This window comes from Argopecten irradians, chromosome 7 (assembly GCF_041381155.1).
Source record: "Argopecten irradians isolate NY chromosome 7, Ai_NY, whole genome shotgun sequence".
In the NCBI taxonomy this organism is placed as follows: Eukaryota; Metazoa; Mollusca; class Bivalvia; order Pectinida; family Pectinidae; genus Argopecten; species Argopecten irradians.
In genome coordinates, this window is record NC_091140.1 from 3,241,591 (window position 1) to 3,268,269 (window position 26,679).

Below are 26,679 nucleotides of genomic sequence, written 5' to 3' on the forward strand. Positions count from 1 at the left end.
TGTGACCTTGAATTCATATGTTAACTATGTCATAATAGGTTTGATTAATTTTTAAAAAATCATTAAAGTTGCACTGCTCCAACGAATACAAATGGATTTTTTATTGGAACACATGATATTATTGTCACATTGAGTATCTCTGATCAGTACATAGCGCTTTACCTAGTTTGGCAAAAGTACAGGTAGTGTCCTTGCTGTTACGCCAGTAAGTGATTTTTAGTGATATCATATTTCATTAAAATTTCTAGGATCACACGTTTTTTACAGAGGTCAAATAATTGGGTGGTGATTTATAGGAACACAACCCGTAGGTAGGAAATCGTAGAGCTGTTTTTTTGTCAGTCTGATGTCGGTGACAGTTTGTGTTATACTAGGGTTTCATATTGGTCTTCGAGTCACACCTACACCCCGGCTATTACGATAGGGGACACTACTCCGTGGTCCTGGGACTCCGTCATGAGGAAATTCACCTTTAATAGATACACCTGTCTACATGGGGAATCAGTGTCAGAATATGCCGATGATTTATTATCAGTTACCGACATGTTAACTACAGGAAAAATCAATTTTATGCAATCTTATTGTATAGATTATGTAACAATGTCTTTGTAAATGTTGACTGTATGCTTATGTACATATACAGATTGACACGTAATGACATGGTACAGGGCTGTTCAATTTGTTTTAGACTCCAATAACACACCTGCAAATTCAGAATTCTCATTTGATTTTTAATTAGGTAACCTGATACTTACCTGTAACAATCCTCCGCCAGGATGACATGCAGGTAACATTAGTAGCTGTAAGGTTTAACCTAAGGTTTGGAAATTTGGAATTTGTGATGTAAGAATGATTTAACATAACACTTTCCCATAACCTAGACTAGTCCCTATAATTGTAAGCTACTGTATGTAGGTGATGATGCTGAAGATCACTAAATGCACTAATCTAGTTCATTATAATTACCACAATATGTGTTAAAGGTCTGCTTTCATCATAAGTGCTAACCTTACTGTTTTACAGGTGCTGATCAGTGTTACAGACATCAACGATACTCCACCAAAGTTCAGCCGGTCGGAATACACAGTGTCTGTACTAGAGAGTTTATCTGTGGGAGGGGAGGTAACCAGGGTGATTGTAACAGACCAGGATCTCACTGGACAGGTGACCCTCAGAATCACCGCCGGCAACATTGGGAACAGTTTCGCTGTCGACCAGAACGGTACGTATTTCTTGTTATGTTTTGTTTATTGATCTATTGTATCTATATGTGTTAAAATGATTCTTATGATAAGACAATAGGGTTTTAATATGACTATATCCTCAACCGTGATTTATTCTGTAATTCCTGGTATAAAAGATACAGGATTCTGATATGATGTGACGATTCTTCAATGAGGATATTTACATTGTCTGTTCTGTAATCTTGATGTGACAATGTTTCATGAGGACCTGTAATCTCTGAGATAAAATTGACAATGATTTTGTGTATTATAACTATTTTAGGAGTTGTCACTGTCGCCAGTAAACTGAACCGTGAAGCCCAGGATGTCTATGACCTTACCCTCAATGCCTCAGATGGCATCAACACCTCACAGAGTACCGTCACTATCTACATCACCGATGTTAACGATGAAACACCAACTTTCAACAGCGCCCTCTATACTTTTGACCTTCCAGAGGATATGGCTCCACATACAACCATCGGAAGGGTGGACGCCACCGACAGCGACCTTGGGGTCAACGGAGAGGTCAGCTACACTTTGCTGTCACAGTTTGGTGGTGATATGTTTGACCTGGATCCGAAGCAGGGAACTTTTACTCTCAAAAACCAGCTTGACTTTGAACAAGTAAGGAAACTATCAGATATTAGACAAGTAAAACCTTCATTAAAACAAGGTCGTCTTGGTGAAATGTCTTAAGTGTCTTGTGGCAATGAAATACAAAAAAGTTTTGAAAAACAAACTTTGTATGTTCTGAATTATTTAAGAAAGCTTTTTCAGTATCAAATATAGACAAATGTTTCATGATTTTAGTGAATAATGCTAATAGTCGAAGTGGAACTGGACATGTGTCATGATAACTCAACAGTTAGGGAGATCACATCTCAACAGCTAGGCAAAAGGTCAAAGTATAGGCTAGGCAGGTCAGAAGGGACATTGGAGTAAACACAATCAGTCAACTTATTCCTCAATAATACCTCAAAATACTCATTACATGTGTTAATGATTTGTAATAGGTCATAATTGTATTTATGTATAGAACAGCCCCAGTATATTGAATACATTCTATAGTTTGAATGGAGGAAGTTTGTGTACCTTTAGTGGGGGCGATCACCTGTCACTTGTAAGGTATAGAATTATTGTGGCCATATCAAGTTTGACAGCTTTAGTTTGAACCGGAAACACTGTCATTATTGTACACTGATTGTATTCCCATTCACTGTGTACGGCCCAGTTCCTTGGTATAGTCCTTGGGTTTTTTTGTCCAATGTAGAAAATTTTAATGGGTTTTGGTGTAAAATATTTTGATTATCTTTACCATGTTTATACCTGGGATGGTCGGACCACACAACAACTCATGATCTCGTTAATTAGGTATCCAGGTGTTTAATCCCTACATGGAACTGGATGTAGATGTCATTTTACCTTTCTATTATTAAAAATTTTCATTCAAGATTATAGTTTAAACACATTTTCTCTCTTTCTCTTACTGTATTGACCTAATAATAACCCCCTCCTATGTTCCAGACATCGCATACCTTGAATTGATTTTTTTTTAAATATGCAGACTGAAAAGACAAATAAGTTTCTTTCTTTTCTTTCTTTTGAAAGTTGATCTCTGGCTTACTTTGGGCAATAGTTTTGGGAAAAGTATAAATGGTCTATCAATATTTTAAGCATCCTTTGTGCTTATTTGGTTAAATACAGTATATAGGTCTACCAACATTATCAAAATGTTTAATTAAAATGCAAAACGACAGTCAATTCACTCATCACACATCAGAACAACATTATTTATGTTTTGTTCTCACTTTTTAACTGAAATGATTACAATATGGCCACAGCATTAAATAAAAACTTTTCTATGTTTTAGATGCAGTTGTATGTTCTAACGGTAGAAGCTCGTGACCATGGCGACCCTGCCCTATCCAGTACTGTGTCTGTATTTATGAATGTCAAGGACATCAATGACAACTCTCCGACCTTTGACCCTGCATCATTTAGTACTAAAATCCTTGAAAATGTCACAGTAGATTCCAGTATTATCACTGTATCAGCTTCAGACAGTGATTCTGGTAAGTTTGTCAACGCTTTCTCCTGTAAATCTTTTTCCCCTTAGATTCATTGGTATGTAAGCCAGCAATGTCCTTTCCAGTGATCAATTTGATGGCTTGGAGCATGTGTTTCTTTGACCACTGAGCAGAGAAATGAAGATTTATTTTGTACCGAGCTATATCCCTGTTGGGTTGTTTGTAGGTGATTTATGAGTAGTTTTTCTGATGTTTAATGTAACATTAGAGGACACACCACATGGAGAGTGAACCGACCTTCTAGGTATTGTCTGAGATCGGCAGTGGGTGTCCTAGTCTGTTATTATCTCTGTAGTAAATTCTGATAAATACATGTCCTTTGACGTCTCTACAATGATTTACATGATCTGCAGCCATCACCAACACACGTGCTCCGAATCATCCCAGTATCTTATCAGGATTATACATTTAGTAAATGAGGATTGCTTGGAATTAACTTGTTTTTGTCAGTGTAACTTGGCGATTTTCATGAAAATTCATGCAAATTTAATGAAACATCACTCTCAAAAAACGTCTTCTCAGATTAATTTTTAGCCCTGTCATCATGAATTTTAATATTTAATGATGGTTTAGAATTGTGTAATTCTGAATGATGTGAACTTACCAAACAAGATATCTGTGCATCAGCCATAGAGTCGGTGTAGGACGGTATTATTTTACATTACCATATGACAATGTTTTGCTATATAATTTGAGGGAGTTATATCACTCTACAAAATTTAAGATTCCTGATTTTACCTCTGATAAACCAAACCAATTAAAGTCCATTACTTTTTATTATCAGAACGTAAAATTCTGCCGACAACTTTTGTGGTGTCGTATTGATATGTAAAACGTGTTTATAGAGATGTAAATGTTGGCGTAGAGTACATTATCACTCCCAGCCTAGATGACCGTATATTGTACAATATATTGCAGATGTTATCGTTTTTGTTGTTGGTATTTTAATAACAAGTCTTTGTAATGTAGGTCCTATGGCAGATCTATATAAATTTGTCTTTCTAGATAACAAACAACGATAAGCAACACAAAACTAACGCAGAATCTTCCATTCTTAGAGGTTAGGAGTCGGATGGAATCGTGAAATCTTGTAAATTCAATGGCCTTTTTATCATAATCCTATATAAAAGGTGTAGGGTAAACATTCATTTGGTTATGATGTAATTATGAAGTTGTAATGCATGTATGTATAAGCGGTGAACATATGGAGTGATAGTCTCAAGTTACTTGTGAAAAGGCATTACCTGTAAGGTAGATAGCTGATATAGCTATTGTGTGTGTACTATTGAGGTGGCAATGGATTAGGAATTATAATTCAGCTGCAAAAGTTTGTGGCATATCAGTCAGTCTGTGTTTGTGGCATCAGGTAACTTCAAGCCACGGTTTCAATGTTTGTGGCATCAGTTTGTAGATTTTGTCTGAAGTTTCTGTATGATACACTGAAAACCTATGAATCACACAAAACAACACAAAGGCCTTATGTACTTACAAGTTGTTGAAAGGGTAAATGACATGTTACACTTATATGATTGAAAATGCGGATCACTTATCTGAAATCCGAGTCGAACTCTCCTATGTCTAGAGGTAGTTTAGACCTCTACAACAGTTGTCAAAATTTATCGAGGAAATCAAATCACTGACTACTTTTCATTGTAGTGTAAGTGAGTTGCTTATGGTACCGGCTAAAATATCCCACTTAGACTTACATAATTCAGAACTTTTTATATGTGTTTGTTCCACATTCATGATATAAGCAAGAAGCAAGGTCTGTAGTATTTTCCTTTGGTGTCATATTTTGTTTGTTTTTGTCTGTTTTGGCTCCGTATGCATCATGTTATAACAGAGATGGCGGGGTATGGTTAGATAATTTTCTGGCCAATTTGATTGTGAGCTGTAAGCGTTGTTGCAGAGTCCTTGGTGTGGGATATCTCAATTAGTTTCTCCAACTCCTGCCTTTGTAGATAAAGCTAATCAGCCCCTGTCCCCAGCCCTGTTAGGCATGACGACAAAGCAAAACAAAATCTGTAGCATTAAAGTAGAAAATCAGTCTAATGGAAAACATGCTGCAAAAATACCAAACTTTCTCAGATTTCACAAAATAGCTTAATTTTCGAAAACTTATTGCAGCTCTTACCGGTAAAAGGCTAAATAAACATTATGTCTCTAAGAACGTGTAGCTTTAACTGGTAAAGAGATTAATGTCGTAAACATGGTGTTATTACCCAAAAGTGAGAACATGTAGCTTTAACTGCTAAACCTATTGAATGAAAATTAAACTCGCATTCTCAAGAAGTTTCAGATGTTTAGAAAATATTTTGCTATCTGTGCTTGTATCACTGGACATATCAATTAGACTTAGTGTTGATTGAATTGTGATTAACTTTCCAGTGAAATTAATGAATCTGAACAAATTTATCAGGAAATTGACAGATATGTTAGCAAGGTGCAGACTTAATAAATTAACAGACAGACTTAAGTCATTGACAGCCTTATATGGCAGAAATTAGATTTAAACTAGGAAGCTGTGAACATTTTATTTCAATTAAAAATAAGAATGCCATTGTGTTTTAAGCTGGGTAACTAATGGGGAAGGTTGGGTAGGAGACAAAGCCTATAAAAAACCACTTGTCTGTCCTCAGTCTGTTAACAACTCAATGTATTACCCGATAATAGCAGACTACATAAATTCTAATGACAGTTTTGAAAGAGTGACCATTAATCGTGGATCTTTAGAGATCTAATTTGAGTTAATAAAGCGAGAGGTTACATGACTTATACATATAGTGTGACCCGTCTGTCACCCTGGGCTGGTCACATCTGTCTCGACTTACACACAACTCAGCAGATGCACCGGAAGACAAACCGTTGTATCTGTCAGGGACAACTCAGCCAGGAAATTGAAGGAAAAATCAATCAGAGACCAAATGTATTTATAATAGACCATCTCAGGACGACCATTATAGTCATTTAGTTCAATTTAGAGGAAACTTCATTCATTAAGTGAGCATCTCTATGTCCATTGGCTTAATCCAAATCTGGTCCAGTCCTGACGAGGATTGGGTGTGATTGGGGGAAATTGAGTTTTGGGGGTGAGTGGGTTCATTGTTTGTGTTATCATGGTTATTAGTCCGGTGTGAGATATTATGGGGTGGTGATGAGCCGTTCCTGCCGACCTCACAGTAAAATTAGGGCCCTTGCTAGGCACCCTTATCTCTATGTGATAATACATACAGAAAGCAATGACCAAGACGATTGATTTGTGGCCGACTAGATTGGCCAAGCTGTGAATGTGATGGAGAAAATGTTCCCTGGTGCAGGGCAGTATGTCTGTATTAGTGGTGTAAGATTGGGCAGTTCTGGGGAGGGATAGCGTGTGATGTATTTTAATGAGGTTCTAACTCATCAGCACCAATACCTCTAATGGCACATCATCGTCATGGTGATTGTTCCTCATGCAAAGTGACAATTCTGCATTTCTGGCAAATTATTGTCTTGGTGGCATTCACTCTAAATTGAGACTACTAAAATAACCTGACCAGGCATGACTAAAGAAAAAGAATTTGGCTCATTACTGGCCTGCAATTGTATTTCACTTACAAAGTACAGAGTAAATGATATTCTGATCATTTCTTTGTTACCTCCTGGGTAGCTTATAGTCGTCACAGTACCTTGTAACCAAATACATGTATCCGGTATATCTTGCAGCAGGGACATGAATAAAATTATTACAAAATGTTTCCTTATTGAAAACTTAAAATAGAAATAGATTCCATTTGATGTTTACCTGTCGATGGATCAATACACTATGTGCCTGGGTAGGTGACACGGTTTACCTGTAAGGTAAATGCATTCCCCACACCTGAATCATGCTGATTAATTACACGATCACATCTAATGTGTGCAACTGTACACGGGGAGGGAGGGGAGTAGTCCCAGCCAGTTCTCCATTAAAATAAACATTTATCTACTGTAGATATAACTTCTCGTGCTGGTATGCTAATCTGTAATTTAGGAAATGGGAACTAACTAGATCTGGACATACCCGTACTGTCGGTTTAAATACAAACTATTTGTCTGTTCTGATTCTTTCTAGACTAGAAGTGTAATGGATAAATTCTCTTTATTTCTATTTGAATGTAAAGTTAGCCTAAAAAGGAGAGAAAATGTCTTGCTTAGTTTAGAATTACAGACATGATTTGCTGGCCTTCACCAGTTTAAAGAAATATTATAAAGAACCAAAAATAAAGTCTTGGGTTTACTTTGATGACACATTTCTGCAATTGGAGTATTTAGGCTTTGTGGACTTTTCTCATTTTTCATCATACACAAAGAACTACCACAACACAGGATCTACAATCTATACTGTTTATGGCAGAGCAACATGAAAGTTTGACCTCCCGACCCCAGCCTATTGTAAAAACATAAAAAGTTGTTTTGGGTTGGAGGTTACAGCCTCAGTTTCATTGTGCCTATTATTTATTGGTGGTGTAGTGATACCACAGTGAAGGTTGGTATATAAAGGCCGTGTTTTACTCCATTGTTACACACATTATCAACCAACATATCTCCAGATGTATAGACAAAACTTAAAACACACTTACCGTGGAAATTCTGAAGAAAGACATATCAGCCTCACATTGTAATTTGGTATTTAATCTAAATTGCTTCTTTGCTGAAAATTCAAATTTTATTCTAGACTCTTTTGTATGTTTTATCGTCCTCTAGCCACAAAATTCCAGAGAAGACTTACTGATGGAAGTAAAGAAAGAGCTTAACATTATCGATTATAGACAAATGGTAGGATGAAACATCATTATGTAGATTGCTTCCTTTAAGTACAGAGGGAGTTATTAATGGCAGCTTATTCTTCTTACTTCTCTGAAGTAAAGTGTAAATATTAAAACACATGAGCTGAACTTGTTAGGCAGAATGTATGGAGAATTCCCCCACAAGCTTCAGGTCTGATACCACCGAACTGTTCCAGAGTAAGATACTAAGTGTGAGAGATTGTGATGTTGGCCCAAGTTAACACTATTAAACAACATTTAATCAGTTGTAAACCTTGAGCAATCAGGATGTATTAGAGCTTCAAAACTGCACTAGCTATCAGCTCCCCTCCATCTAAACCTCCGCCAATTCTGACAGTCATTATCTTCAAGTGGAGAATTACACACAGACCTTATCAATAATTTGAGAGAAAAAAACATTTATTTAAATTTGATAAAGTTTTAAAAAGTGTGTTAAATGTGTGTCAAGTTTCCAAGGGTGCTTACTGCGAGTGTTATGGACGTGAAGGATTGTGGGATATAAAGTTTGGTGGACTGCGGTGAAACAGTTGCCCTGGCTACAAACATTATGTATAAGTACAATTATTACATAGGTTTTCTTTATAGGCCACTTCAGGAAAAATAACGTTGTGTAGTTATTCTTACTGTAACACTGGTTTGGTTTGTTTAGTTTTACGTCCTATTAACAGCCAGGGTCATGTAAGGACGTGCCAGGTTTGTTGGTGGAGGAAAGCCGGAGTACCGGAGAAAAACCACCGGCCAGCGGTCAGTACCTGGCAACTGCCCCACATGGGATTCGAACCCGCATCCCAGAGGTGGAGGGCTTGTGGTAATATGTCGGGACATCTTAACCACTCGGCCACCGCGGCCCCTACTACTGTAACACACTAAAATCTTGAGATTATTTAGGAAGCCTTTTGTATTATCAGCTAATTTTCGTTACAATTTGTTGTGGCAGTCATTATAGATTCTTGGACAAGCTGTTAAATGTTTAGTCCTACCCTCTGCGGAGTTGTTCATCAGTAAATCAACATGTTGCCTGATTTAACATTTCATTATAAAGTAATAAGTTTATCAGTGGGATAGGGGTGGGAAGTACTTTTCACTTATGTAACAAATAGACTTTCCCATAACAATAAAGGGCAAGTCCAATCTGAAGGCTTCAGGGGAGAGGAATGATTTGTTTTGTTATAAGTTGTTAATTGTCTGAATTAATTAAATAATTTCAATTGAAGATGAAAATATAGTTTTTGTGGTGTATTTAGTGTGTGGTGCCCATATTATCTCCCCTTGTGCCTAGTCAGAAGTTACAGTGGAAATTAATGAAAAAAACTTTGTTTGATATGATAAATAAAGAACAAACATTGAATCTGACTATTGATTTAAGGTGTGTACCTAATCACCCATCAGTAAGACTGAACTATTGATTGGTTGATCTGATTGTGTGGGGGTATATACCTGGTCCAGCCGGACAACTAACACCTCCAACGTAGTCAGGACTCACACGATTAGTCAGCTTAATGTAACAAAAGTATGACTACGTTGTCTAAGGAAAACATGGATTTGAAATTGGAGAGAAAAGGAAACAATAAACTGGACTGGTGATACAATCTATGAAACTGATGTCTAGATTTGAATGTTGACAATGCTGATTTGATATGCACTTATCAATAGTATGTGGTTCTGTAATGTAAGTTGACAATACTGCCAGGCCTACCATGACTCAATCTATAGTTGTATGGTGGTTTGTGAAATAGTATTTCACTAGAAACATATGGTGGTATTGGTATATAAATACAATGAAGCTGGGTGGTGTTATTGGTATATAAATACAATGTAGCTGGGTGCTGTTATTGGTATATAAATACAATGTAGCTGGATGGTGTTATTGGTATATAAATACAATGTAGCTGGATGGTGTTATTGGTATATAAATACAATGTAGCTGGATGGTGTTATTGGTATATAAATACAATGAAGCTGGATGGTGTTATTGGTATATAAATACAATGTAGCTGGATGGTGTTATTGGTATATAAATACAATGAAGCTGGATGGTGTTATTGGTATATAAATACAATGTAGCTGGGTGGTGTTATTGGTATATAAATACAATGTAGCTGGGTGGTGTTATTGGTATATAAATACAATGTAGCTGGGTGGTGTTATTGGTATATAAATACAATGTAGCTGGGTGGTGTTATTGGTATATAAATACAATGTAGCTGGGTGGTGTTATTGGTATATAAATACAATGTAGCTGGGTGGTGTTATTGGTATATAAATACAATGTAGATGGGTGGTGTTATTGGTATATAAATACAATGTAGCTGGGTGGTGTTATTGGTATATAAATACAATGTAGCCGGGTGGTGTTATTGGTATATAATACATTATAGCCGGGTGGCCATCAATATCCTGTGGCCTACTTGGTGTCCTCACTGGTGGCACCAAGATCATGTTTGCTGTCTGTACATGTTGCAGATACTCAGAATTAAATCAGTTGCCGTTTGTGGCAGTTATGATGCAGATACTCAATCAGAACTAAAGCAGTGGCCGTTTGTGGCCTTTTGTAAACAGAGGCGAAGGGTTACTCAGTCAGAATGGTGGCCGGTCGTTTGTAAACAGAGCGAAGTTGGAGGTCGTTTGTTGAGTTGGGAGGTCGTGTTGTTGAAGAAGAGTCAATCACTGTGAAGTAGAAACAAATCAGCTATAGATAAACACACCAGTCACATTCCTCTAGCTGTCCAAACATTGATTTGTTAATTAGGACACACACCACTATCAGGTTTCTCATTACATTTCACATCTTTGCTGCATTCACTCACAATGATTCATTCCAGATATTTTATTTCCTGATTCCACTTTTCATGTTCAATCTACTTAAGTCCTTTCTAAATTGTCTGTGTATTATAGTTAGTCAGGTTTCCCCAATACCAGAGTTTATAAAGTGTTTCATTCTAGTACATTTATTGTACTACTCGTGTAGTTTGAGGTAGACCTACAAGCTGTTTCCTACTCTACACCACGTTAGGGTGAAATCTCTATGTTACTACATATAACATCTGCTGGTTGTTCCCACCATACATATTCATGTTTTGTCCATACCAATGAGGTAAATAAATACATGTTTATTGATTTTTTTGTTGCATTTTCTTTAATGATTCTGATTTTTGTTTTTTGCAATTTTAATTGTTATGACCAAATTAGTGCTAATTATCTTATTTTTTCAGGTGTAAATGGTGAGGTGAGATATGAGATCATTGGAGGTGACATCTACGACCAGTTCTCTATCAACCCCATCAAGGGAGAGGTAATGACGGTGAAAATCCTGGACCGAGAACAGGTGGCGCTGTACAGTCTGGAGGTAACCGCGACGGACCAGGCTGTCCCCTACAGTATCAGGAACACTGCCACAACCAAGGTAATGATGGAATAATAAAAACACAAATTATCTCTAATAAAAGGCAAATGATCATTTCTAAAATAAAAAAAGAACAGAAAAGGAATTTAAAATAAACAAAAATAATTGAACAAAAAAAGAGATATTCTTGAAAGAAAAATCAGAAAACTTATTATTGAAGTAATATTTGTGATGGAAATGTACTATATTCTTTGTTTTATTTCTCACCAGATTACGGTGATTGTAGAAGATGTCAATGACAGCTATCCGAAGTTTGTGTCTCCATCTGAAATCTGGATCAAAGAGAATGCCCAGGTGGGAGATATTGTTGCCATGGTTACAGCAGAGGACCAGGATGAAGGTGGAAATGGACTTGTATACTACAGCACCACAAGTACGAATCTACCTTTCACCATCGAAAATATCCGAGGTAAACTCCGGGTCACACAGCCTCTTGACAGAGAGACTGTCCCCCAGTATATCATGAATGTCAAGGCCACAGATAACGGAGTTCCCCAGAGGTCGACGGAGCAGACCTTGACAATTCATCTGGAGGATGTAAACGACAATAGTCCAGTGTTCAGTCAGACGGAGTACACCGCCACTGTTCAGGAAAACGTAACAGTGGGTTCAACCATCCTCACAGTTCACGCTCAGGACGGAGACGCTGGCACAAACGGGCTCGTTCGCTACTTTATAATAGCAGGGAAAGATAACTCTGATTTTAGTGTAGACCAGAGTACTGGAGTTCTCCGTGTGAAGAAAAATTTAGATTTTGAACGGAGAACGTCTTACAACATCACGATTCAGGCTGAGGATAGTGGCTCTGATACACGGTCTGCACAGGCTTTTGTGAAAATCACCGTTACAGATATCAATGATAATGCTCCAGTTTTTGTTAATTCACCGTACAAACCTATCGTGTTGGAGAATGCAGCACCACCTGTGCGTGTTATCATTGTTTCAGCGAGGGATGATGATTCCGCTCCATTCAACAAAGTAGCATATTCCTTTTTAGGTGGAAATGACGAACAAATATTTCATATCAACGAAACCACAGGGGAGATAACTTGTAACAAATTACTTGACCGTGAAACAGTCACATCATATCAACTAGTTGTCCGTGGAAAAGACTACGGTAAGTTTACAGAAAGAATAGTGAAAGGTATAGTCACAGTATAATATTTAAAATATTTTAATATGTTGCAGTATATACCATATAGAGGCCTTAACCTACATATAACCAAATCTTTGACCTTCATTGACCTTGAGCTAAAACATAATAACAACCTTGATTTTTTTATTATCATTTCTTTAGTATATACTGTGTTTTACCTGACATGTAGCTACAGTGAGTTATTGGTAGATATTTGTGTTGGTTTGATCTTCCTAGTCTGTACCATTGATTGAGTCCTGTATTTGGGATATTGTCTGTCTGTCAAGTCTGTGTTTATCCAGACTTCAATAAACACGACAATGTTATCAGTTATAAACTAGCTATGTACATACAGCCTAACCCGTCCAGGAAAATAAAAATGTAGTATATAATACAGACATCTGAGAGCCGCAGGCAGAAAGAATGTCTACTATCAGATAACAGTCTTAGTAATCAATTTCCAATGGCCCACACACTTAAAAATTACAGGTTTTGTGTATACTTTTCAACCGCTATCTGATAGTTTTTAAAAATGCCAATGGCACCAGAACCTTATGTGTGGATTATGTCTGGTGTATTACGTTATCTGCGAATTCTAACCCTTACCAATTATGATTATGTGCCGATGTCCCGATTGTCTCCATGTATAAGTGTGTATCAGTAGGTCTTATACAGTTATCTTACAGATCGAGAAACAAATCTACAGGTAGCAAAGTGTTTTGTTGGCTAGGGGCTATTTCCACCTATCAGATCAACTTAATGAAATTCACAACATGTAGATTGAAGAGTTAGTTTTGTGTCTGGTCCGTAATATGTTGTAAGTGTCAATGTTTGCCGCGAGGTACAGAGATATAGAGGAGGTACAGAGATATAGAGATTGTTTAATCTGTAAAGTCGTCTCATGATTATAGATAAATATCGGGCACAATCAGCAACAACTTTTTTAATTGAAAATCTCTATTATTTTTTGTTGGGAACGTTACGCCTTTCAGAAAGGTAATTTGAAGCCATTATAAAAAAGGGCCATCACCTAATTATAAAAAATGGCCGTCATCCAGTTTTCTTATGAATGTGATGATACACATCAGTTTATTTGTGTTGTGGATGTTTGGAAGTCCTTCTAGGGTAATTCCCTTCCAAAGCAGACTGACACCAGACATTTCCCCTAATATGATTTTAATGTCCCGACTAGATTGAATTTGTCACATGATCCTATTTTAATACACACTAATCATTAATACAGGCCGGCATTATGGTGGTACGATTATCTCGTTTCTGGCTGTTTTTTGTGTTCATGAAGTTTTATTATTGAATGATAGAAAATGAGATAGAAATTTAATTACATCCCTTTAAATACAGACAGGATTCTGGGAGTTGAAAATATAAATTAATCTGTGGGTGGTTTAAATTTGATCATAAGACGTTTGGGGCGTTCTGTTTTTGTAAGTGTTGTTAGTGTTGTTGTTTTGTAATTCAAATCAAAATTATCAATGATAAAAACAGTAAAGAAAAATTAAAGAGACAGAATTATAAATCAAAATAGTTAGAAATATTGTTACGTTTCATGTCTGGTACACAATTTCAAAATTCATTAAAAAAAATTGTTATATGAGTATTTTCAGTAACCGTTCAATTATGTGATTTTCTCAATACTTTTTCTGCATCATGAGATTGTAAAGATGTCAACCTTTCTAAAACATCTCCTATTGTAATCGAAGCCTTGATATGATTGGTTGGCACGATGTGTTTGTAATCGAAGCCTTGATATGATTGGTGGGCATGATGTGTGTATACAGAGGACTCCACATAATCGAATAACGGTTATTCGAATATTTCGGTTATTTGCATAAAATTCTGCGGTCCCGATTTTTTCCTTCTTTATCTTTGTTTTTCAACTCCGTGTATTTGCATAGACTTTTACATGACCTCCGGTTATTTGAATAAAATATTTGGGAAATTCTAAAAATATAATCGAATATTTTTCAATTTTGCAATATATTTTTAGCGAAATTCGCCGATATATGTTTCAGTTTTACTAGAAATCATCATGGTAACAGATTAACGTTAAAGTATGGCTTGTTATTTTATGCATGAATCTGCAAAGGTATTCGACGCTGTTACGATTTACATCAGCAGCGGTTGATCATAACTTTAGTATATTCACTGGCTCAAACATCTAATTAAAGCATTTGCACTTTCAAATATGTTTATTTTATTAACGTAACGTACCTTAGTTCGCGATCGGTTGGAGAAACCATGCTTCCTTATAACAATCGCCATGCATGATCAGTAGTCTCGTTCAACCAGAGTCTTGTTGACTACGACAGACATGTGCGTATCAAGCGTCTCGTTGAACGAGATATAAAAGCATGCAAAGTCGGTGTGCAATGACTAGGCCTACCGCATGTTTCGTACAGTATGTAAGCTTAGGATAAAAAAGATACTTGCTACGTTGTTTCATTGCTATTTGAATATGCATTAATTTCTGAAATGTTATCAAGCTATTCGCCGTATAGATCAACAACAAACAGGGAGAATTCTCAAAACACATTTAGGTCGAGTGAACGCATGGCTTCATCACCTGCCGCCATTTTCGAATTCATATGTGTAAAAACAACACTACTAGTTGATCGGCACTTTGAAGTTTAATCACGATCGTAAGTTCATTTTGCCAGGAAAATGTACGTAAATTTGTTTATTATTTAGGTTCAGAATTGTAGACACAAATCCAATCCTGTTTTGTAGAATCTAATAGCAATTGATATCGATCGTTTAGCTGTTTCTCAAATATTCACGTGTCGATCTAACGTAAACAAGAATCTAATATTGGAATTTTTTTTGTTATTAAACAATTAAAATCGATTTACAACTTCGAAAATAATTACTTGTTGTTCGTTTTAAGTGTAAATAATTAACATATTTTTCAAGTAAACGAAACGAAACCTATTTGCCTATTCACACATATGTGTGGGGTCAAACGGAGGTGCAAAATGTCATCTCCGCCTATTCGAATACTCCGGTTATTTGCATATTTTCTTCTGGAAAATGACCTATGCAAATAAGCGGAATCCTCTGTATATAATCAAAGCCTTGATATGATTGGTGGGGGCTGATTCAGAGATACAACCATTGGTAGTTGACTAGAAGGAATGACTAAATCATAGCTATTGGCAGCAGAATAGATGTACCACAGTAAAATAATCACAATAAACAAAATTTGGCTCTCTACGACATGTCTGGTTCTAAGTTATAAACTAGGGGGAGATAATCTACTGTAAAATTTGACTGAGAACTTAAAAATTAGGGGCTGGTAATAGACACGTTAGGTAATTAATTATCTATAGTTCAATATAAGTATTTCTTACGTAAGTCTCAATAAAGTAAAATTTGTATGGTGATGTGTAACTAAATATAGGTCACCGTGACCTTTGCTGACCTTGGTTGTCAGCTTCAGCAGCTTGGTTTGTTTATAATGCAGGAAAAATTGTTTACTTAATTTCTAGATGGATTTTAATTTTGTTTATCCTGGATTTGTAGGACATCCATATTTTATGAAGCAGCGTGGCATTTTTGGTTTATATAGGGAAAGATTTATTGACCATATGGTTATAAATAAGGCTGCTCCAGGTATATAATGTATGGATCTTGTTACACTTAGTCAGTTGTACTATTATATATATATATATATAGAGTGTAATCAATAGTTAAAAACAGTTAGAATTATTATAAAAAAGTTATTTTGAAAACATGGTAAAGACCTGTAAAATGAAATTACTGACTTTGATGTATGTGACTTTACATTTTGTTATGGCAGAGTAAGATAAGAAACATATTGTAGAAGTATTCAGAGTAAGATAAGAAACATGCATCCTTTTCTAATAAAAGCAAAGTTAAAGGTGAAGTGTGTATGAAGAACAATAGCATGTGAGATATGGGATATTAGGGATGGCATTGACACAGATAATTGGTGGTTTCCGATACAGACTGGCTGGGGGATCTGTAGACTTAGTGCATTGATATAAAACAGATCATAAACGTCATATCTCTATAGGTTCTCTGTAGCTACTGTTGATTACAATGCATGCCCACTGGCTTACTAATCAATGGTAGGTAATGAATATTGGAAGGCTTTAGGACAAGGCTGAGGGGAGGGGGTGGGGGCGGGGAATAGGGTAGCCAGAACCACTTGTGTTCCATCAACACACCAGTATAAATAGTTATAGTTCTGATCGCCACACTGACATGATGTGTATATGTCTGCCCCCGAGGAGTTGATGTATTTCAAGGGTTTTACTGGGATCTGGAGCTTGTTTCCATGTTCTGTTATCCCCTCCTCACTCCCCATCGCCCTACTCTCCCCTCTGTTTCCCTCTCTCTTCCTGTCTCCACTCTCCTCACTCCCCATCGCCCTACTCTCCCCTCTGTTTCCCTCTCTCTTCCTGTCTCCACTCTCCTCACTCCCCATCGCCCTACTCTCCCCTCTGTTTCCCTCTCTCTTCCTGTCTCCACTCTCCTCACTCCCCATCGCCCTACTCTCCCCTCTGTTTCCCTCTCTCTTCCTGTCTCCACTCTCCTCACTCCCCATCGCCCTACTCTCCCCTCTGTTTCCCTCTCTCTTCCTGTCTCCACTCTCCTCACTCCCCATCGCCCTACTCTCCCCTCTGTTTCCCTCTCTCTTCCTGTCTCCACTCTCCTCACTCCCCATCGCCCTACTCTCCCCTCTGTTTCCCTCTCTCTTCCTGTCTCCACTCTCCTCACTCCCCATCGCCCTACTCTCCCCTCTGTTTCCCTCTCTCTTCCTGTCTCCACTCTCCTCCTCCTCTCCCTCTGTCCTCTCTCTCCTGTCTCTCACTCCCCATCGCCCTACTCTCCCCTCTGTTTCCCTCTCTCTTCCTGTCTCCACTCTCCTCACTCCCCATCGCCCTACTCTCCCCTCTGTTTCCCTCTCTCTTCCTGTCTCCACTCTCCTCACTCCCCATCGCCCTACTCTCCCCTCTGTTTCCCTCTCTCTTCCTGTCTCCACTCTCCTCACTCCCCATCGCCCTACTCTCCCCTCTGTTTCCCTCTCTCTTCCTGTCTCCACTCTCCTCACTCCCTATCGCCCTACTCTCCCCTCTGTTTCCCTCTCTCTTCCTGTCTCCACTCTCCTTATGTAATTTGTTTAGACAGTTTATATATGTAGCTTGTGTGCAGATTGCACCAAAATGGATTCCTACTGTAGAAAAACATAAATTGTTAAGTTAAGAGCATGCCGTTTGTAATTAGGTGTGTATGTATTTCTGTCGACAGTAAAACAAAACCAACAGAGTTACATTGTCAGTTTGTTACATTGTAGTCATAGCCCATACTTCACAGTAATTGTTTACTCCATTAGTTATGTGAACCTTAATCAAGTCTACATTAAAATGTCTGCTAATATTATACAGGTATAATTAGCTTTTACTGTTAATTCAACAATAATTTTAAAAGGATAAAAACTTTTGCAGAAAGAAAACGTCAGACATGGAAATTTACGTGAGCGTGGTGTGTTTGTCAATAAGAAAAGTTTTACATGATGAATGTTATGTATTTGTGAGTTGTGGAATGTTATAATTATTGGAGTGTTCATCGTGGGCATCACAGACAGATTTAGGACAGTTTCGACGAGTACAAGTACGACAGACCTTACAGATACATCCAAACAAATCACCCCAAAAAGCACTCGGCGCTCCGACACGACGGCCATTCAGGACGATAAGTGTCCTTCTCAAGTGTGTGAAATATTGATTCTAAAAACACCAAGAATGTAACATGTCCCTACACCGACCGCCAAGGACAGCATTCCTTACTGTTACTGTACAATTTGAATATGATTTAAAATTCAATCGATTACAAGGTGAATTTTAATATAAATCTATAAAAAGGTGGACCAGGTACAGACAGTTTGATTCACCTGATTATTCTAGTAATTCTAATGATACAAATACTAATGCATGATTGAGCTTAATGATTGGATATTTTTAGATTAAAAAAGGGGGAAAATTGAAATTTAAATCATAGCAATGTTACTAGAATTTAAAATTTTGTTGATGGTTGCATGAACGCTACTAAGGTATATGTACCTTTATATCTTTTTCTTGATATTTGTTTGAAAAATAAAACCAAAAATTAAATGAAATTTTCCATGTAGTCAATTAAAACCAAAAAAATGCCAACTGAAATTGGGCACTAAAATTCCCAGTGTGAGAGTGGAAGTGTTGTTTTTTTTTTTGAAAATATATGTAATGAAAAATTACATAATGAAATTAAAGATAGTATTGAATACAAGAGTGTACATAGTTGGCATTAAATTTTACACGGTCTTAAGGTGATCAGGATGGAGGTGTCCTAATTGATATTGGAACATAACATCGTTTAGTCAAATATCAAAGATAACACTTTTCAGATACACAACAATTCCATATTCTTTCAAGTTAAAAGTACAGTATTTTCAGTTAGAATTAGAAGATTTTATTGGCAGAAGATTAGAGCTGGAGTAATATCTTGAGCATTCAAAATAAAAATTATTTAATCGTAAATTCTTACACAAAATAAATAATCAATAATAATTAGATTGAAATACAAAATAAATAATCAATAATAATTAAATTGAAATACAAAATAAATAATCAATAATAATTAAATTGAAATACAAAATAAATAATCAATAATAATTAAATTAAAAATTGTAAACAATCCATTATCTACATACTTAAAAATGTTATTGAATTCTTTGAATTTTATTTTGTTGAGTCTCAAAGCAGAAGTGATAATATGCAATATTATACAAAAGTACATATATGCGTAATTTAACTTTAGTTGGTTAAAACATTATGTTTAAAATTCTAAGTCATTTCTTCTTGATGTTGTAATGATTTGAATATTGTAATAATATACAAAAATGTGCTATTGGAATTTGAGTGTGCATCAGTGAATAGTTAATGAATATTATGCATAGCTAATGCCTAATGAAGACTTACATAATGTCTGTTTTTAAACCCAAGGAGAAATCATGTGTTAACAATATTTATAAGATCTTAGAGATTACGTTGAAAGTTTGGAAAAATGCACGGCCATTAAGATGTACCAAATGAGGTGTGTCGAAGGCCAAAGTTTGATTGTATGTATCATAACGCCATGGAATGTTTGGAGCTAGAAAAAATGGAAAACATTATACAAAATAGTCCCAGAATCTAACTCATTATAAAAGTTAATGATATGAGTCTGAAAAAAGATTTTATTGCATAAGATAAGATAACAGCATCTAGGTTGGCTAATGGAGTCACATGTAACTGGTGTAAAAAAGGTCAGGAAAATAGAGTGGGGAAATGGAACACCATGAAGGCTTCTAAACAAAATGTCGAGAAAGTGATTCATATCTAAACACAAGGAACAAAAAAAGAAAACTAGAATTAATGACCTCGTGCAGAGTGTGAACTAAAGGTTGGGATATATCTCAACTTAACCTCGTAATAATATTATATATATATATCTCATATACCGAAAAAAAAGGTTACAGGGTTCAGGGACATTTTTCATTTTGATTACTTTTTCATTTTGATTACTCCGTACTAGGTCTAAAGTCATTAATAATAATTATAATAGGCACTTTAAAATAACACTTTTGTAAATTTTTAAGACATAAAAATGCTAAAAGTGAAACTTTTTCGAAATTGAAATTAAGAAAGCTCTGAATTAGTGTTTTACTAAGCCTGTGTAATAACTTTCTAACTTATATTTTCTTTGATTAGGTTTAGGAGGGATGCATATACAAAATTGATATAACAAAGGATGGGACATGGTTTTGGAAGGGTGGGGGGGAGGGTAGTGCTGATGTAATAAGGTGGTACATGTAGGAGATAGGGTAATGGGATGGTACACTTGTTTGTTGTATGTACACAGTAGAGATTGGTTGTGAAGTGAGAACTACTTGTAGTGAGTGTGGGAGTAAAAGAGATGTAAGCATGTCCCATCAAGTCTCCCAATCCTAATTAGATTTACTAAAAAACCATAAATGAATATTCCCCATAGTTGAACATCATGCACACATAATAAAATTGACGATGGATGTTTTCCTTAGGCAGGAAGCACTATTTGTGGTAGAAAGAGTGAAATATATCACCATTTATTTCCAGTCAGACATTGATCATGCAGTGTGTGATGTAACATAATTTCCTGTCATCACAGTTTGATCAATGTAAAATCTAGGTGTTTAAGACATTTATATCCTTAAATATAGTTAAATGATGTATGTGAACATCACAGTAACATAATTGTAGATATTATGATGCTTGTTCAGGTATCCAGAATTAATTAACCTGACACGTAATTCACAAACGAGATGCAAAAAAAGTGTCTGTAAAACAGAAAGCTGTTGTTAGGAGCAGATCTATTAGTGTAAAATTATGCTGCAGGTGATGTGCGATCATCCATAACCTATTGTCTTTTGATCACAGGTGAAATTTTATTTCATCAGAACCTAATTTATCTCTTTAATTTAACTTGTCATTCTAATTGATGAGTTTAAGAAATTCTTCACAAATTTAAAAATATGAATGAAATTTGATGATTTAATGTTCCAGATCATCCAGGTCCACTTTTGACCGGTACAGGGACTGTGATTGTCACCGTGGCTGATGTCAACGACAACTCTCCAGTTTTCGAGCACTCTGGAACATATGTTGGACATATACTCGAGAATGAGAATCCAATGATGTCCATTCTGAAAGTCCAAGCAAATGATGCGGATGCTGGACCTAATGGTCAAGTCACGTAAGTGTCACTAGTGATCTTCATAATGTGTAGCAGCCCAATCTTGAAAATCTTATCCAAGCATGTTATAATTGTATTCATGATGAAGTGGAAAAAAGTTCGGTAACCCTTGCTGAAATATAAATATAATAAGTATGTAATAGATATCTTTGACAGTCATTAATACCAAATAATAAAAAGTTTTGTATATTTGTTGTTAGAAGATAGAGTAGGCCATAGAACTGTTTCGTGGGTTTATAAAAGAGTATTTAGTGACTGTGGGATGAGTTGTAGGAGTTTGTATATCAACACAATCGAGAGAAGGTTAGCCCGCCCCTCTAGGTAAACATATTAGTGTACCTCTACACCACTTACTTCATATAAATTGTCCATTCACAATTTCTATAAATGAGGTGACTAAATAAGGATGTCATGTTTAGGGGATTGTTCAAAAAGGGTCTGTACTATAACCTGGATCAGCCCCTAATAATCCCTCATTTACCTGTCCACAAGTGTACTGATTCGGATTCTGTTCTAGTGTCAAGTTTCTCACTGACAGAGATCTACTCAAAGTTGTCCAAATGTTTGCTCCATCTGCAGTTTATGATTGGTCACCATGTAGACTGTTTACACTCAGGTCATGTATATGCATTGTGTGTCGACCTTCCTTTAGTGATTTTCTCCGTGATCGTTTGCATTGTGACAGTGCAGTTTTGTTCTCAAGTGTTCTCGGTGCATATACTGGCACACATTTACTGTCTATATTCATAATCCATTATCACATTAAGTCATTGATATATCCATGTTAAAGAATTTTCTGCTTGGTTAATGATGCACCATTATATTTCTGTACACACTTTCACATTTACCTTATTATAAAATTGCCCCTTTTTTCATGAATATGGAAATGCAATATGTCTAGGTTCTCATTTAACTTTGAACACTATTTGTCCAAAAGAAGTTAGAAATGAAATATTTAGTGAATAGTTCAGCTTGTTGACACAAAAATGAAAATAAAACTTGAATAAATAGAAGATAAATAAAAATTGTGGAAAATGGGCATTAATTTGAGATGAAACAGAAAGAAAGGAGAGATAAGATATGAGAACAATGGAATTATATTACTATTGGTTATAGGTACCGTTTGGAGAACACTGCTGGGAACAAATTTATGGTGAATCCGGTCACTGGTGTGGTGTCCACTACTCAGGCCTTGGACAGAGAGGAAGTCGATCCCACTACTGGACATGTCCTTGACCAGTACAACCTCAAGGTCATCGCCTCAGATGGCGGGTCTCAGCCTCGGTTTACCACCACAAATATTGTGATTTATGTTGATGATGTCAATGATAACGATCCATTGTTCCTCCGTCCTAGCTACACTCAACTGGTCAACAATCCTACCCCAACAGGTAAGGTTACAGGATACAGCTTTAGTGATGGTCAGTGTGGTACACCTCATACTGAAAATCAGCAGGAAATATACAGCTTTAGTGATGGTCAGTGTGGTACACCTCAGACTGAAAATCAGCGGGAAATATGAAAAAGGTTGTGTCTCAAAATATGAAATGAGAGAAAAATCAAATTTTGATAATACTTATATGAAACTTGTCCAAAATGAATGAGATGGCAAGACAAATTGTAGGTCAGAAGTAAACTTAATAATGTATATTTACAGGTGGCTTTGTGTTGGGAGTAACAGCCGTAGATCAGGACACAGGTTCTAATGGACAGGTCACCTACAGACTGACCGGTACTAACGCTGACCGTTTCGATATTGACCCTGACCGTGGTATCATCACTGCTGCTCAGAGCATCACTATCACTGGAGCCCGGTACGTGTGCACTGTCCAGGCATCAGATAAGGGTAGCAGCAGTCGACAGTCGGAGGTGAACCTTGTGGTGACAGTAGCCCCAGCTCATACCAACAAACCGACGTTTAACAATGTACCAAACAATCTCCAGATTAACGAGAACATCATCAGTGGTTCCCCTCTTACATCTGTCTCGGCCGTCTCTCCCCTTGGCAGGAATATCATCTACCTCATAGCAGGGGGCAACATCGCTAACACGTTCACCATCAACGAGCAGACGGGCGAAATCACGGTCGGTAACCAGGTCGACTACGAAATGGCAGCTGACTACGAGTTGTGGGTGGAGGCACGTGACACAGGAAACCCCGCCCTGTCATCTTTTGCTAGCATCAATGTGGATGTAACGGACCTTAATGATAACACGCCGCGATTCACGTTCATGGTATACTCTCATACGATCTCAGAGAACCAGCCCACGGTGACATCAGTGATCAAGGTCTCGGCATCGGATGCTGATAGTGACGAAAATGGAAGAATCACTTACTCTATTGAGGGTGGCGACCCCAACAACAACTTCACCATTGATCCTGTGACTGGTCTCATTCGTACAAGGACAACGCTGGATCGGGAGGTTAGAGACACTGTCAACCTTATCATCTATGCTGTCGACCATGTAAGTATCAAGTTAATTACAATTGCGTAGATTGATAGAAACCTTTTTGAAATTTACCCGGAATCATAAAAGTGTTGATATACTTTTCTTGTGTTGATTTTATTATTCTGGTATTGAATACTTTTCTTCTGTTGATGGTATTATTCCCGTGTTGAAAACCTCTACCTTTCCTTCCCAGGGTGCCTTTCCCAATACTGGCTCTACAACTGTAAGGATCACCATCCTGGACCAGAACGACAACCCACCGGTGTTTAAACGTCAGTTCAGTGCTACGATTAACGAGGATATAGGTGTGGGCATTTTCATACTGCAGGTGACCACAGTGGACGCTGATATTGGCATTAACGCCAATGTCTCGTACTCCATGACACATGACAAATTCGCAATCGACCCTCTGAGTGGTAACATTTCCTCAAAGAGTGACCTTGACCTTGAAAGTATATCCTCCACATTTTACATGCTAGATGTGAAGGCCACTGATGGCTACAACGATGTTGTGAGTAAGGTCATTATATATCTCAAGGATGTAAATGATGAAGAACCTGTCTTCCAGCCAGAAAATCCCGTGTTCACTTTCCCGGAGCGTCAGTCATCTGGTTCTCCGATTGGAACAGTTACGGCTTTAGATGAGGATCGTACGTCTCCTAACAATGAGGTCTACTATACACTGAAGTACCCGTCTGAGGATGTTGTCATCAACCCCCCTAACGGCGCCCTCACATCAAAACGGGAACTTGTGTATGAACAGAACATCACTGCTACCCATGCTAATGTCTTAGAAGTAGTTGTTATAGCAACTGACCTTGGAATCCCTCCTCTTTCGTCAGAAACCATGGTTAAGATCAATATATTGGATGCAAATGACCATGCCCCAGAGTTTGAGAAAAGTAGTTACTTCTCCGCTGTACCAGTGACGGTGGGACACGGGGCAAGTATCCTACAAGTACAAGCCTACGATAACCTTGATGTTGGTGTCAACGCAGAAGTGGAGTACTACATGGTGTCTGGCAATGGCTCTGGTTACTTCACAGTGGAAAAAACCACAGGTAAGACTAACATATACTAGGAAGTTTCAAGTGTTTAAAATTGATACCTTTGATAAATACCCGGTTTAAATGGTCCAGTAAAGAACTTTTAAAAGATTAAATCAGAAAACAAAACTTATTTTTTCTTCTTATATATCTTAATGAATCGATGAGTTGCAACATGTAAAATGAATCTGTTGTTTTTCCAGGTTTTATCACCGTGGCAGCCATCTTAGATCAAGATAAACAGGACACAGATTTTATACTTATGGTGGAAGCACGTGACAAAGGTACACCTGTTATGTCGTCTGTTACCACAGTGAGACTTCGTATCACAGGCGTCAACCAGCACACACCTGTTTTCGTCACCAAAGTATTTGAGGTGTACATTGATGAAGATGTGGCTATAGGTCGAGAGATTGCCAACATCACTGCCACTGACGCGGATATGATGGGACCTAATGGGCGTGTGCAGTACAGCATCGCAAGTGGTAACCCTGACAACTTGTTTGCCCTAAACAGTGTGAACGGTGCCCTGACAATAGAGAAAGCCTTGGACTATGAAACAACAACAACACACCACCTAAACATCAGTGTTAGGGACCAGGGCTTACTGTATAAGGAGATATCCAGGATATTTACTGTACATGTACAAGATGTAAACGATCAGGTTCCAGAGTTTAACCAGACACAGTACGACGCTTACATCGCCGAGAATTCTCCAAGTGGGGAGAGAGTGATTAAAGTCACTGCCACAGACGCTGATACTGGTGTTCATGCTGCTATTGAGTATCACCTTGACGACACGAGTAGATTCAGCATTGAGTCGACGACGGGAATCATCCGGTCACAGGGACAACTAGACTATGAGAGTCAGTCAACGTACACAGTTACAGTCATGGCTATCAACCCTGGCACCACGATGAAAGGCTCCACCAATGTCCACATCCATCTAACCGGGGTCAATGAGTACTTTCCGCAGTTCATGCAGAATGCTTACTCCTTCACCATCACAGAGTCTGTGGCTGATGGCTCTCCGGTGGGCAGCGTGCACGCTAACGACAACGATAAAGGCGAGGATGGTATCGTGTACTACTATCTGATTGGTTCCAGTAACACAAAGGGATTCAAAATAAACTACAGCTCCGGTCTGATCACTGTTAATGGACGCCCAGACTACGAGAGTTCTCCTCAGATTGACCTTAACGTCCTCGCTAAGAACTGGGGCAGTGTCCAGGGTAACGATACCGACCAATGCACTGTATCCATCAAAGTGACCGATGCCAATGACGCTCCTGTGTTTAACGAAAGTGTTTACATGGCCACTGTGAAGGAAGGCTCCGGAGGGGGTATCAGTGTAACCCAAGTGTTCGCGGTCGACAACGACAACAAACAATCTGATCCACAGTTCTATTACACTATCCTAGGAGGAAACCTTAACAATGCGTTTACGATTGACGCTTCATCTGGAATCGTGACTACATCAGGCTCAGGAAATCTAGACCGTGAGATTGATGCCATGTACAATATCACAGTGGGAGCTGTGGACTCTGGAGTACCACCACAAACAGGTCAGTATTACTATCCTTCTCTTTCTCTTCAGTAACTTGTGTAGGAGATGTAATGTTAATCCCTTTAAATTTCATTGAATTGAATGAAATAAATGTTTGTCTTGTAAGATGTCAATAGGAATCATTTCCTGATTCAAAACTATTATTTCTTTTCTTACAGATCTGTTG

At 37.5% G+C, this 26,679-nt stretch overlaps 1 protein-coding gene across 1 annotated transcript in view; it reads left to right on the forward strand.

Annotated features, from left to right (window-relative positions):
• The window catches only part of LOC138327295 (protocadherin Fat 4-like), a 74,563-nt gene that overhangs the window by 38,786 nt on the left and 9,098 nt on the right, over positions 1 to 26,679 (forward strand). Inside the window, exons 2-11 of the mRNA XM_069273275.1 lie at positions 1,024 to 1,222; positions 1,507 to 1,850; positions 3,097 to 3,298; positions 11,334 to 11,524; positions 11,735 to 12,641; positions 21,260 to 21,449; positions 22,566 to 22,840; positions 23,107 to 23,915; positions 24,094 to 24,961; positions 25,150 to 26,511. Of these exons, the coding sequence (XP_069129376.1) occupies positions 1,024 to 1,222; positions 1,507 to 1,850; positions 3,097 to 3,298; positions 11,334 to 11,524; positions 11,735 to 12,641; positions 21,260 to 21,449; positions 22,566 to 22,840; positions 23,107 to 23,915; positions 24,094 to 24,961; positions 25,150 to 26,511 (5,347 nt within the window). The remainder of the gene's footprint in view (positions 1 to 1,023; positions 1,223 to 1,506; positions 1,851 to 3,096; positions 3,299 to 11,333; positions 11,525 to 11,734; positions 12,642 to 21,259; positions 21,450 to 22,565; positions 22,841 to 23,106; positions 23,916 to 24,093; positions 24,962 to 25,149; positions 26,512 to 26,679) is intronic.